Below are 14,315 nucleotides of genomic sequence, written 5' to 3' on the forward strand. Positions count from 1 at the left end.
CAAGTGCCAGCCTTTGCCTCAGACACCTGGTACAAGGCAGACTGTGCATAGAGTCTGCCTGGCTGGCCTTGGCAGCTCAGGAGCTTCGCACATGTCAGGCCACCTGCTCCGAATATCCGTGCCCCTCTTCACATGGCCAGGTCACAGAGGCTGATGCTAAGGGACCATTACCATGAAGAGAATCAGGGGACTGATTCTCACCTGGCAAATACCACTGGTGGTTAGTGGATAATCCCTTTGGTGAGATCACCCAAGCAAAAGGCATAAAAGAGCTAAGGGCCAAGCTTGGTGAGATGGCTACTGGCAAAAGAGGAGAAATGAGAATCAACAATGGAGAAAGAGAAAAAGTGGGCAGAGGAGTAAGAATAGAACTGAAGGATGAATAGCTTCGTACCCAAGGAAATGAAGGTATAAGCCCTGGTGTCTTGAGCTTCAGAAATACTCAGAAAAGGCCATTGCTGTGACAGCCTGTGGATTGAAAGTCCTGGTTTCTGGGGTGTAGTGTAGGCAGACACCACATTTCACAGAATAGAGTTGTAAGGAGAAGAGGGAATCTCAAGCAGTAGGAGGAATCCTTGACTTAACAACCCAAGGAATGCATTTATCTTGGAGACAACTGTGCCTGTGCTTTACTGAGTGCTCGTGGGCGGCTGTATATGTGTGAGAAGTAATGATTTGCTAATATGTATTACAAACATTTCATAGTAGACGCCACCACTGGCCATTTTCATGGACCTGGGCCCTCAAAAAATCCCCTGCAGAGTAGTTGAAAATGTATATACGTATATATATATAACTTTACATGTATATATGTGTGTGTGTACACACACACAAACATATTGTTAGATTCTGTTAACTCAGGACTTCAGTCGATAATTTATTTTGGAATAAACTTAATAGCTCTTGGTTATATTTATTTATCTTGAAAGTGTATACCCCAGCTTGTAATTTCTTGGGCTTTTTAAGAAAATAACCAAGCTAATGAATGTCTCTTTTATGTAAAACATAAATAGGAATGCCTGCCCCTTTGCAAACATTTCTCAGAATGTTTTTCACTCTGGGAGCAGACAACACTACAAATCGGCCCAGAGCACTTGATATTTTCCTTGGAGGAACTCCCCCTTCCTGAAGGCACCAGCGTATCCAAGGGAGTCCTGTTCTCTTTACTAGAGTTGCACTGCAGAAAAGTCAGCCGAAACGCTACCAGCGCCTTTGCATTCAGCAGGGGCTGCCCACTTGGAAACAACCCATCAGGCCCACCTAGGTGAGAATCTTAGGAAGAACAGCGACCTGCAGGTCCTTGCCGGCTGCACACAGGGACTGTGCACAGCACCATTTGCCAAGCACATGCCATCCTGTCATCCTCCTAGACCAGTAGGTGGCAACGTTCCTTAAAGTACAAATTCCATTATTTATGCCCAGTAGAGTTCTTCTCAAATTTTGAGGGCCAGGGAGTAGAAAGGGGGAAGGGAGAAGGAGGAAGGGAGAAGGGGTAGGTGCTTGTATCAAAGGAGTAAGAACTGGAAGGAGGAGCTCTAACCAAACCCCCTACACCCAAAAGATTCTCTCCATCAGTCTTCCAGTCCTGGGTCTCTGGCTGTGCTCCACCTTCCCTGCAAATTGGCCCAATCTGCAAACAAGTCAAGATAGCACCCATCTTGTGAAGGGTTTCTGGCGTCTCTGAGAAGGCCCTCCTTATAGAGCAGATCCAGGCCCGAAAAAGATTTGCTGTGTCTCACCCTCCTGAACATCTGCTGAGACCACAACCTGTCCCAGTGGAAACTTGGCCCACCTGCACCTCAGATGGGTTGAGGAGACCGCAGAAGGGCTCAGGTGTGTTCTCTTGGTGCTCACCTTTGACTCGGTCTATTAAATTTTCATGGCAAGGGCCTAGTCACTTCACCAAGGCTTTTTAGGTCTGTCATCACTGCTGGTACCACTTCCATCGGCTTAGGCATGGAGACACTGCCCCTCCCTGCAGAGGGATGAGTTGCTAAGTACTTGTGTGACAGAGAATTGCTGGTTGTCATTTCGACTCCCACTCTCCTTTACTCTCTGTGCAAAGCCTTTTTAGCCCAGTTACGAGGGCCATCTGGCTGTAGCCCTCAGAAAGAAAGTTGGAGCAAGCAAATGGGAACTTTTTCTTTATCTCATCATTTCTAACTGGATTTTTGGAATAAGACAGTCGTTCCCAGACCAAAGATTTGAAACCTAGTAAGAAACCTTTCCGTGTTCTGTTTTAGACGTGAATCAAGCACACAAGGGTTTGGTCTAGACCCCAGGTAATTTCTGATATCCCTGCCGATGCTGAGTCTCTACAACTCTCAGCCAGCAACACTTACTTCCTGCTCCTTTACCCCGCCTCCAGGGCTCCTGCTAACCAGTCCAGAGGCTACTGCTCAGTCATTCTCTCCAAGATTCCTTTTCCCCGTGTATAATAATAGCCACAGCTCCCATGGGAGGAGCGCCCGTGATATGCCGGAATCATGCTCGAATTCCTGAAGACCCACAGCAGCCTACACAGCAGGAGTGGCCATCACCATTTCCCTCATGGGGAAACTAAGGCTCGGTGACCTGGATGTCTTGCTCAAGGCCACAGTTAGTAATAACTTTGGTTGCCATTCATCAAGCACGTACTGCATGCCCGGCTCTGGGCAATGTGATCCATGTGCGTGATCTCTAATTATCATAATAACTCCCTGGATCTCTCTTCGGAGGCTACGTGGCTTCCATGGTACCTCACTGCCTCTCCTAAAAGCAAAGAGGGGCCTCAGACAGAGGCCTCGCCATTCCCTCACAGCCTCCCTGAGCGCCAGATGAGGGCCTAGTGCAGGCAGATGCCCAGAAACATGACTTTGCCTTTCCATTTTGTGATGCCTTTTCCCCTTCAAGACTGCTTTGATGTTACCCTGAGGTCACCTCTGGCCTTTGGGAACAGCTAACCCTGTGGATTCTTTAGTTGGCAGCAACCACATGAGCATTATTATTATTATTATTATTATTACCATCTTCATTATCATTTTATAAATGATGCAGTTCCTTAAAAAGTACAATAATGTGCACTAATGATGATAATTAACAATAACATGACCAGACAATACAATACTTGAATTCATCACATTATAGAAACAGACATGGGGCCTCCAATAACCCCTAAATTATTTTCATAGAGTGAGAGCAAGAGAGGAGAGTACATAGATAGTCTGGTCACATTTAATCAGCAAATTATTAAACGTCCTTAACCTGTTTCAGGGGTCACTTCTCTAACTATGCGGACAGCTTTTCCCCTCCTGTTGATATGTCGGTATACTGGTTCTGCAGTTTGGGGAACTTTCAAGTTCTCTGTTCACTACCCACCTTTAATTGGAGCTCTGTCTGGTCTAGAACTAATGGTGTCATAGTCTCTCTGATTAAAGACACTGTCCCATTGCTACACACAGGCTCCCCCTGTCCACCTGGGGCCTGCTTTGGCGGAAAAGGTGTAAGTCTCTCCCTGAACGCAAAGAAGCATAGGTGTTCCCAGGCACATTTATAAAAATTGTCTGGTCCTCGCTGACAGGTGTGTGGCCAAGTTTGCTCAGGGAGAAGAGACAGTAGCAGGGAGCTGGGAGGGAGAGAGAGCCTGATGGATTACTCCCTGAAAAAGAGACCCACAGTTTTCTTGTCTTATCAAGAACACTAGGAAGAAGACATGGGTGCAGATCAGTGTCCCACAGCATAGGACAAGGGGCAAACAGTTGATTCTAGGAACACAGCAACCTGCTTCTCAAGGGGGACAGCAAGGCCTGGAGTACTTCATCACCCCCCATCTGGAATCCAGTGTCACTGAGAAAACAAACGTTTCCAAGAGAATTCATGCTCTCTGAGGTTTCTCTGTGATTTCTCCTTTTACCCTACTCCCAATTCGAGCAGCACGAGCAACCACAGCAATGTATATGATATGTCTTAGCCCTGCTGTGAATTTATAAACAGAGCAAAGATGTTTTGAGACAACGAAGAAAAGGAAAAGGAAATGGGTAATCACCATCTCAGCGGCGCTATATTTGGTGAAGGCTTTCTTAAAGACATGTTGGGGCCTAAGTGGTGAGTTGTACTGGGGTAGCCCAGCCGCAGATTCCATCCTGTGTCTGACAGACGATGGATAATTGACACTCCCGAGAAACTGCCTTCGTGCATGAGGAATCCGTGACTTCATCCATTTGCCAGATCAGCCCACCCCAACCTTCGTACCTCCCCAGAATGAAGTATTGTAGATACAGTATGTTCATCATACTGAATCCACAAAACAACCCATCAGGCCGAAGTCTGCAACTTGTGCCCATCACACAAAGCAAGGACCTCGCAGAAAGAACTCCAAGCCACACTCAAGATGTTACTGCTCTTAGAGGGCTGAATGAAAATGCAGGCCTAGCTAATCGATTTCTTGGACAGCTCCCCCCACTCCCTCTCATATCTCCTGACTCTTTCCCTTTGCACAGTCCTCCTGGCTGTCAGAAGACTTGACTTCAAAACTCAATTTTGCTGTTCCTTAAAGCAGCTCGTGCGTTTCCCTCCCACTCCCTGCAACCAGTATCTCCTTCCTTGTTCTATTACAAAATTGTTGGTTTTCTGGTCTGTCTCCTCCGCTAAAGGGGATAATATTCTTCCTGTTCATCTTTGAATCCCTTAAAGCTAAGATAGAATCATAGAGATGGCACCTTATAAATTTTTTGGATAAAGGAATGAATTCAAAACTCCTGGGACTGGATATGAGGAGATGTCCATTCTAACCCAGCTCTGTATTTTAATTGAATGTGCAACTTCAGTCTGGGGCTCAGTCACATCAAACCCAAAGGGCAGTTGACACCTGTCCCCATGCCATGCTCAGTATAACCTGTGCATCCGTGGAGGGGGGTCAAGGGCTGGGGGAAGGTGTGGGATGAGGAAGATCCTGGACAGGCCAGCCTCAGGTCTCCTGCCCTCGTCAAACACAGCCACCTCACCTGTACTTATTTATGCACTAAGCTCCCAAATAAGACTTTGTGTGCAAAGGGGCTTCTACAACCGAGACAAAGGTTTAAAACTGTAGAAGTAGATAAACTGCCCAGTCCTCTCAGCTAGATTCCCGCACCTGTTGAAAAGGACCCACCCCCTCAAAGACCTACTCCCAGTCCGCCTGTGCAGACCCATCTTCCTCAATCCCCAAAGTGGCCTTTGTGTTTCAACCCAGCTAAGCCTTTCATCTGCTTATAACTACCCTTTCTCATGTTTTTTTCTGCCTGGCAAAACCCGGCTCACCCTTAAGACGCAGCTCAAAAGTCGTACGCCTTCCTTCCTGCTCCCCCATCAACCAAAGACCCATATTCCCAAGGACCAAGCTGACCCACAGAGCTCCAAGAGCACCTCATAAATACTCTGTAGCATTAAAACTGGCCATGTGGAATCATCTGTTTATTCAACTCTTTCCTGATAGAAACATAAGTGCTTCACAGTCAGGAGACATGCCTTACTTACCGTGTGCCTCTGGTATTCATTACCGTGATCAATTTAGTAGGCACTTAACAATGTGCAACACATAAAGGAAGGAAATTAGAAAGTCAGGAGTTGCTTAGGAAATTGGTAAATTCATTGATAAGTAGATTAGAAAATTAGTCTATAAGCCAAACTTCTCGTTAATGAGAAAACCTCTTTATCTGAGTAGAGAAATTAACATTCAGGTGTGAACAACCACTAGATTTAATCTTCTCAGGTGAAAGGATACTTTTAAGAAGTAGTTATCTACCTACTTTCTTTGGCTTTCTTTGGTGGACTGTGGAGGGAAATACATTTCTTGAGTCAAGAGACCCTCCTCTGCTGCTCGTCGACTCTCAGCTGAGTCTCCTTTACATCCTCTTAGGTTGGAGAATATTGGCCTCTGGTTCGGAGTCACAGGGAGCAGGCTGTGAGTGAAGGGATGAAATTAGAGGAGGAAGAGCATGTAGTGATATTCTGCGATAGTGTGGACGGTCTCAGGCACAGCTGCAAAGTTCAACCCTGTACATCGGCTCTCTGGGAGTAGTTAACCTGAGGCTGGTCTGTTATGCTGAAATATGATGGAACCATCGACTCTCTGAGTTGGAAAGAATTCACATTGAAAGGGACTGGATTTCTCTGAACCCCAAATTATGCATCACGTGGAGTACACAAGAGATGGCTTACAGAGAATATTCCAAATACGGAATCTCCTGATGTCTTCACCCAATTCTCTTTTCAGTGTGTAAGTCTGACTGCTTTTTAGGCTGGCAATGTGTCCATATAATCAAAAATAGTTTAGGGCATAGAAATAGGATACTAGGTTTATGACAAAATGAAAACATGGATACATTTATTTTTTATTCATTTAAATTGTTGTTCAAGTACAGTTTTCTGCCTTTTTCTCCCACCCCAGCCCATCCCCCAGCCCTCCCCACCTCCTTTTTCCCCCATGTGTCATGGATACATTTATAATGTACTTAAAGAGTGGGTAATTAAAAATGATATCAGAGTTACAAGCTATGAGAAATTACTCATTTCCTCTAGTCCTGCTGAAATGAATCCTCCATACTTCTCAAGGATCTAGTCCTGCAACCTCTGAACAACTCCAGTGGGAAAACTTCCGTCATGTGGTCTGCATGACACAGTCCCACACCGATGGCTCTCTGGACCTCAACGTTGTACTTTGTATTGACTTTCTCCAGCTACACAGTTATGCTTTTGGAGTCAATACACCTCTCCCTCTCCAATCACTTGATGGGTAGCCAAGAAATGCAAAATCTCTCTGACACTAGACCAGGCAAATATGATTAGGAAAGTAACTCTGGGGGAAGAATTTTTTAAATACATACTCATTGAGTAAGGATTATTTATAAATGTAACTCTCCTTTAAAACAGTGATTTTTCACTCAGTACACCAAATCAACTTTAGGTAATAAATACGTTGATATGCTTCCTCTACTATCATGAAATGCAAACTAGAGGTAATGTTATCTTCCTATATAATGTGCCCTGAGTATGAAATATAAATGAAGGAAAAGCAATTTCTAATACAAAATATTTACTTCAATGTGCGAATGCTGGTGCGTAAGTATATTAGGAGACCCAAGGAAATCATCAGATGTTTGCTGGCACCTATAGAACCACTGCAAACACAACTGATCCAAATGCACACTCATGCCGGTGTGCTGTTTAGTGTTCAAAGACCATAATCGTGTTGCCATGTATAATGTACTTTTTCCACAATGCCCACCAACTCTTGGTAAATTTCAAACAAGAAAATTACAACTCTCCCTCCGTTTACCCAGTTGTAGTCCTGGAAAGTTCACGATTAATAAAACTGTGGGGGAAAAATGCTTTGTGTTAATATGCAAATGAGGATAAATTCATGTTCAGAAGTAATAAACAGGTTTTACCTGCATGATTGTCCACTGGCACCTTTAGAAGTCATGCAAGGCATGGGACCATGCTGCATTCTGTGGGACAGACCCACACATGGCAGAATGTCTAACAGTCCAGTCCTGTGCCCATTTAATGAAGCTTGTGCCCCGAGTTATCATCACGATCACAGACACTCCTATAGATTTCCAGGATTCAAGCCTCAGGAGGCAGTGCCCCCTTTGCTGAGGACCATTGGTTTGAACCTTTTCTATGGAGCTTCCCCCATGGACTCAGACTTGATCTGTGAAGCCAAGGAATGATAGCACTAGAAGGTACCTTAAATTTTATCTAACTGGCCCCTCATTTTTCCCATGTGACGTAACTTGTTCTTGGACACTCAGTTACTACATAATTTAGGATAAAAATCAAGATTTCCCTTTCAGTCTATTTTATTTCTTGTTAACTAGAAAGATAGCTTTGAATTTTTCTATCTTATACACCAGGTATTTGAAAACTATTGAATGACACAATATTTTGCAGTTTGCAACAGGATATTTGGGTTTGGAATCACTCACTTCTCACCACTTAGCTTCACTGCTAACTAGAATATTCTCTACTGCCCACTACAAGCCTGGATTCTTGCATACAAATAAATGAGAAAGGTTAAAAGTATTATAAATTAACTTCACAATGTGTTCAAAAGAACGATTGCTATGAGGAGGAAATGTCTTATATGGTTAGCGGCTCATTGGCTTTCTCACTGTCCCCTCATCCTCTGGTCCCAAGGATCCAAGCAGGACCCTGGGAAATGAACGGCTGAGACCCCGCATGCTCTTGCTCTGTACACCATCTGACTCAGGGCAGCAAGGGCCTAGTCCCTCCCTAAGACTTGGTGGTATTGTGGCTATTCAGTTCTGATGGTGAACAGAATAATTTAACATTTGATTTGGCAGACCAAATATTAAGAAGAGGATGTTTGATCGCACAAACTCCACAATACTGTCTCTCCAAATTAAATTTGCAAATTGATGCTTGCTACAAAAGTATTGCTTGGAAAAATTCCATTCACAATCCTTATATATTATCAGGGTGTAAAGGTGGGTGGAGAGAAGACACTCACATAACATACAAGAGTTATTGGATAAAATTGCGGATCCTCTACCAAAGAGAAGTTACTCGCCTCCTAATCCTTTCCTCATGCTGTGCTACAAGAGCAACCTGCCCTGTATGTGTGAAGTCAACTCTCTTCAGGGGAAGAAAACACAAAAGTCCTCCAAGCGAGAAAATGTCATCTAGTCCTCATACTTGGTGCTTATACACCCTACAATTTCCTCACGGAAGCATTCCTCAGGTCTTCCTCCCAAGACCACATCCTCTTAATGCTAGACTCCCTGTAATGATTGAAACACCAAGTGTTAGAAGCAGTAATTTAGAAAGGAGGTTTGACTCCTCAGGGTAAGCCCTGAGACAGTAACAAGGAGAAGCAACTGATCTTCTGATCTTCAGGAAGGAGATGGAAAACTGTTTTACAAAGTGGAAGGAGAGGGGCAGAGATGGGAACTCAAAATAAACATCATCCTGGGCCATTTAATGTAGGGACAAACAGCTGCACTAACCCTTGTAGCATCTCCATAATACTAACAGCATAGTAATTAATGTAAAGAAAATTTAGATTGTGTCCAATATGTTTCACAGCAAAATTTAATATAGCAGGTAGAATCCTAGGGTGGCGAAGTAGGAAGACCCTCCAGAGAGCATCCTGGTCCAATCCCTTTGGTTTTACAAAGAAGGAAACTGAATTGAGAAGGTGGAACAGGTCCGAGGGAGAGTTGAGACAACAAGGCAGCCCAGCTGGTCCAGGGCTCCATCCATGTGGCGGTGCCGCCCTGACAACTGACGTCACTGAGAGGAAAGAAAGGAGGCTGCATCGCTGTGTTTCATCTTTCACTGTGTCACTGCTTTTGGCATCACTATTTTTGCTTCTTTGCATTGATGTCTCCCCTTGTAAAGGAGAAGAAACCTGCTGTCTTTATTCACAGAAAAGTGAACTATTGTTCCCTGACTTGTCATGAGAGAGCTTCAGGGTTGGCCCTTAACAAAACCAGGACTGAAGGCAAAGTTTGCTTTAAGTTCCCTCTGACCTTCTTATACATCCCATTCCTGCTGTGTGTCCTCCAACCTCTCCTATGTCTGTCCTCCAACCTAGCACCCCCCCGCAACTGGCCCCACACCCCGAGCTCCCACCAGGATGTAGGAGACTCTCCCAGCTCCCAGAAGTCTGGTGCATTCCCAGCCTCTTTCTCATTTGATCTCTGACTCCATTAAATAAAGAATGAGGCAATATATGAATGTTTTTCAAATATAAGTAGTGAGCTTACTAAAATTCAGATTCCTGGTACCCATCTCCCAAAATTATGATTCAACAGATAATTCTGGTTGAAGTAGACCTTGACCCTCCAAGTACCCCCTATACACTCACTCCCCTCCACTCAGATATTTCATACTGTCTCCCTCTGCCGTATCTTTGCCCTACCTCTTCGTCCAATTAATTCCTCCATTTTCCCCCAAACCAGCTCATGCATACTCCTCTCATCTCCACTCTCACTCCTATATATTTCTCTATCTCTGGGCTGAATAAAGCCTGCCGTGTGTGCTGATTTTCTGGGGCCTCTCTCCTTGAGAGCAAGGCCATGTCTTACTGGTCTTTTTTTATTCCCAGCACTGAACAACCTTCCAGGTACTCTGAAAGTGTTCATTAAATTATCTTTTGCATGTACTAAATTTCCTTGTTAATAGCTAGCCTTTTAGCCCTAGCTGGTTTGCTCAGTTGGTTGGAGCATCATCCCATATGCCAATGTTTCAGGTTCGATCCCCAGACGGAGCATACACAAGAATTATGCAATAAATGCATCAATGAGTGGAGCAGCAAACTTCTCTTTCCTCTTTCTTGCTCTCTGTCTTTCTCTCTCAGCCCCTTCCCTGCCCGCCACCCTTTCCCCTCTCTCTCAAATCAGTAAATAAAAATTTAAAAATTTTTTCAAAAAATAACTATGTTTCAAGTATGTTTATCATACTTGAAATTTTTATCAGCTCCCTAGATATCGAATCACTCCAAGTATCACTCTCAGGTGAGATGCATCTTCTGAAATACGTAAAAATGAAAGGGAGGAATGTTATACATAATCTAACCCTGGTGCCAACAGTTGTGAGGGTCATAATGAGTCAGGCCCACATTCACTGAGGATATCTAACACCTGAGGAACAATGCCAGAAAAACATAATGCAAATGGGATTTTTTTCTAAATAAATAAGATCAGTTCCTAATAGTTCCTTAAAATTTGTTCTGATTGCCTTCCAGGTATTCAGGTTTAAAAGTTTTCAGGAGTGAGTTTTGAAAACATTACTGGCATTGCATTGATTCATGTACATAAAACTCTCTGTATTTGTTCTATAATCCCAGAGGTTCCCAGGATTTTCTACCCAAAATGTTTAGTCACCAAGAGGTTAGCTCCTCTCCTGAAGTTCCCCACCCTCGTGTGTTTGTCCTTTGCAGGAGTTTGCTATGCCGAGTTTGGAGTCCGAGTTCCGAAGACCACAGGATCGGCCTACACCTACAGTTACGTCACTGTTGGGGAGTTTGTGGCGTTTTTCATTGGCTGGAACCTGATCCTGGAGTACCTGATCGGCACTGCAGCTGGCGCCAGCGCTCTGAGCAGCATGTTTGACTCCCTGGCCAACCACACCTTCAGCCGCTGGATGGTAAACAGCGTGGGAACCCTCAATGGCCTGGGTGAGACTGCCGTGTCTTCTCACCCCAACTTGCAGACCTGAAGAGCCAAAGAAATGTTCCCCCCGTTCAGGACGCGATTTGGCAAAAACATAACAAGAGCCTTAAATGTGTCTCCTTCTTTCTTTCTTTTTTCTTTTTTTGCAAAGTAATTCTTCCCCTCTGAATCTATTCTAAGGAAATCAGTCTGATTTCCATAAGGCTTTCTAAAAAAAGATGTTCATCATAGCCTTATTTATAATAACAAAAAATTAGAAACAGCTTAAATATTCTACAATGGAGTAAATAATTAAGTAAATTGTGGAAGCACATTATGTAGCTAGAAATTAAAAGAATGACTAGGGCCCTGGCTGGTGTAGTTCAGTGGATTGAGTGCGGGCCTGTGAACCAAAGGATCGCAATTTGATTCCCAGTCAGGGCACATGCCTGGGTTGCAGGCCAGTTCCCAGTAGGGGACACTCAAAAGGCAAGTATACATTGATATTTCTCTCCCTCTCTCCTTCCCTTCCCCTCTAAAAGATAAATAGATAAAATCTTTAAAAATCTCTTTAAAAAAAGAATGACTAGGAATACTGTTGTAATAACATGGAATATTTTTAATGCAAATCACATGACAATGGATGCAAATCACACATATATTGTGTTAATAACTATATAAAAATAAAACTAATGCAGTAAGAACTATAAAGAAATTCTTCAGTGGTTTGCTCAGCAGATTCTTAAAATTTTCATAAATTAGCATGTATTAATTCTTAAATGAGAATATACATTTTTAAAATGGAACAAAATGAATTCTGGTTTAGGAGAGGTCAAGGTTGGGTAATGGAACTGAGTGAATACTGAACAATAAGAAGCTCCCATAACAATGACATTGAGACTTCAGGCTCTGTCCATCACTTGCCACCCTGTTTCCATTCTCATGTCCAACTTTATCTTTTCATAGTCATGGAAGCTAGAAATTAGTTGAGGCAGCTTTGGGGTCTTGCCCCAGAACTTCCAGGGACCAACTAGTTCAGGGGCTCAGTGCAAGGCATTTAACTCCAGTGTCCCTGTCTCTGAAGAAGTGGCAAAAATGCTGAGTATCCAGATCCCAGGAGAAGATAAAAATATATGAAGACCCCTTCCCTTCCTATGCTGATTTCATAGAATGTGAGGTCTGCAAGTGTCCTCCAAAATCAGGTAATCAAAGCCATTAACTTTACAGGTGAGGTCCAGAGAAAGGAGACACTTGCCCAAAGAGTCAGACAGTCCTGGCTTTGGGTCCTGTGTGCTTGCTTACACTATGTGCTTAACAGCAATTCAGTTTAACTTGACCTCTTCGGTTATGGGCAAAAGTACAGCTGGAATCCAGGAGCCTGGCTGCTGAGGCTGTGCCTTTTCCACTCTATAGAGGGCAGGAGTCCACTGGCTAACAGACAAGACCTAGCAGGCAGGATGTGTTCACTGGTCATTTTCTCTGCAACCACATACACATAAATAGAAAGTACACCCTTCTTCCAATAGTTTTCAAAGACATACTTTTCAAATTTTTCTAGTAATGAAAACACTGCTGGAATGGAAAGGAAAACTTGTGGACCATAAAGTAAACAAAAACGAAGATAAAACAGTTTTCAAATAACATGTGAAACCTGTATCTACATGCCAAACATCCAAGGCAGTCCTAACTTCGAATGTTCTGTAGGATGGCCCCATAGGACTCTTGCGATTGTCCTATCTTGTAACCGAATTTTCAGTCCAGGATATCAGGTCATCTTACCTATATACCAAAACCTGCACATGTGCAAATAGACACTTGTAGACCACAGTGTAGGCACACATATGTGTACTCACACACATGCACACACAGAGTTTCTCCTCTGGTCGTGACAAACTGACCACCCTACTCAGAGCAGAGTGCTGATGACCTGGGATGGGGCTGGAAGTTTGCATGGCCGTTTAGCCCTCAGGACATTATTAACTCATATCTTTCCCCTCTAGGTAAAGGTGAAGAGTCATACCCAGACTTCCTGGCTCTGGTGATCGCAGTCATTGTCACCATCATCGTCGCGCTGGGGGTGAAGAACTCTGTGGGCTTCAACAATGTCCTCAACGTGTTGAACCTGGCAGTGTGGGTGTTCATCATGATTGCAGGCCTCTTCTTCATCAATAGGAAATACTGGGCTGAAGGCCAGTTCTTGCCCCATGGCTGGTCAGGGGTGAGTTCAGTCCTAAATCCTGATGTACCTGTCGCACCCTCTGCCTTCCACCCTGCGACTGGTCTGAGACACGTTTTCAAGAAAATGCTGCTCTGGTACATTATCTTCATGCCACCCTTTTCCTCACTTTTCATTGGAATGTTCTGGAAGAGTAGCTCTTACTTTATTTGTTTCACCAACATTTATTAAGATCCTATTTTATAGATGACAATGGTAGATTTGGTGTGTTGGTCCCTTGCAATATGCCTCCTACTAATTGCTTTGCATGTAATAGCTTATTTAATCTTCCTAGTAACTTGTAAGAAAATATTTACATTCTGGTCTTGCAGATGAAAAACCTCACATGCAGAGAGATCAGATGGCTTGCTATTAAGCATACAGTGTGGGTAAACACAAAAGACCCAAAGCTAGGACTTTCTGACTCCAAAACCTGTAGAATCTCTCCGTAGTCTATTCTGATGACAGTCAGTCCATAAACAAACAAAACAGTAGAGGAATCCAGGAGAGAGGGTAGGTGGGGAGGGAGGGTGTTTCTTGGGTATGGAACTAGGGAATAAACAGTTTTAAAATCTAACCCCCACGTTTGACCCAGAGTGGATAGTCCCTCAGGGGTCTGAAGGCAGTTGAATCGGCCCAGTAGGTGCAGGTTGCGAATTCCCCTCCAGTGGCATGTTCACGCAGACAAGTCTACCCGGTATGGTCTGGGGGTTGGCAAGAGAGAGGGCAGGGCCAGAAGCACGTTTCCAGGTCTCACCCCAGTGGCAGGTAGTTCGAAGTTGCACCTGAATTCTTTCTCTAGGATGACTAAAAATGCTCGCTTCGTGGATTAATAGGTAGAATTTGCCAGCCCATTTTACTTTTTTTAATAGTAAAACATANCCAGAGTGGATAGTCCCTCAGGGGTCTGAAGGCAGTTGAATCGGCCCAGTAGGTGCAGGTTGCGAATTCCCCTCCAGTGGCAT

At 43.9% G+C, this 14,315-nt stretch overlaps 1 protein-coding gene across 1 annotated transcript in view; it reads left to right on the plus strand.

Moving 5' to 3' along the window:
- The window catches only part of SLC7A14 (solute carrier family 7 member 14), a 106,543-nt gene that overhangs the window by 65,801 nt on the left and 26,427 nt on the right, over window positions 1-14,315 (plus strand). Inside the window, exons 3-4 of the mRNA XM_037046538.1 lie at window positions 10,925-11,161; window positions 13,136-13,353. Of these exons, the coding sequence (XP_036902433.1) occupies window positions 10,925-11,161; window positions 13,136-13,353 (455 nt within the window). The remainder of the gene's footprint in view (window positions 1-10,924; window positions 11,162-13,135; window positions 13,354-14,315) is intronic.

Source organism: Sturnira hondurensis, unplaced genomic scaffold, assembly GCF_014824575.4.
Source record: "Sturnira hondurensis isolate 20B ecotype Veracruz unplaced genomic scaffold, ASM1482457v3 Scaffold0005279, whole genome shotgun sequence".
Taxonomy (NCBI): domain Eukaryota; kingdom Metazoa; phylum Chordata; class Mammalia; order Chiroptera; family Phyllostomidae; genus Sturnira; species Sturnira hondurensis.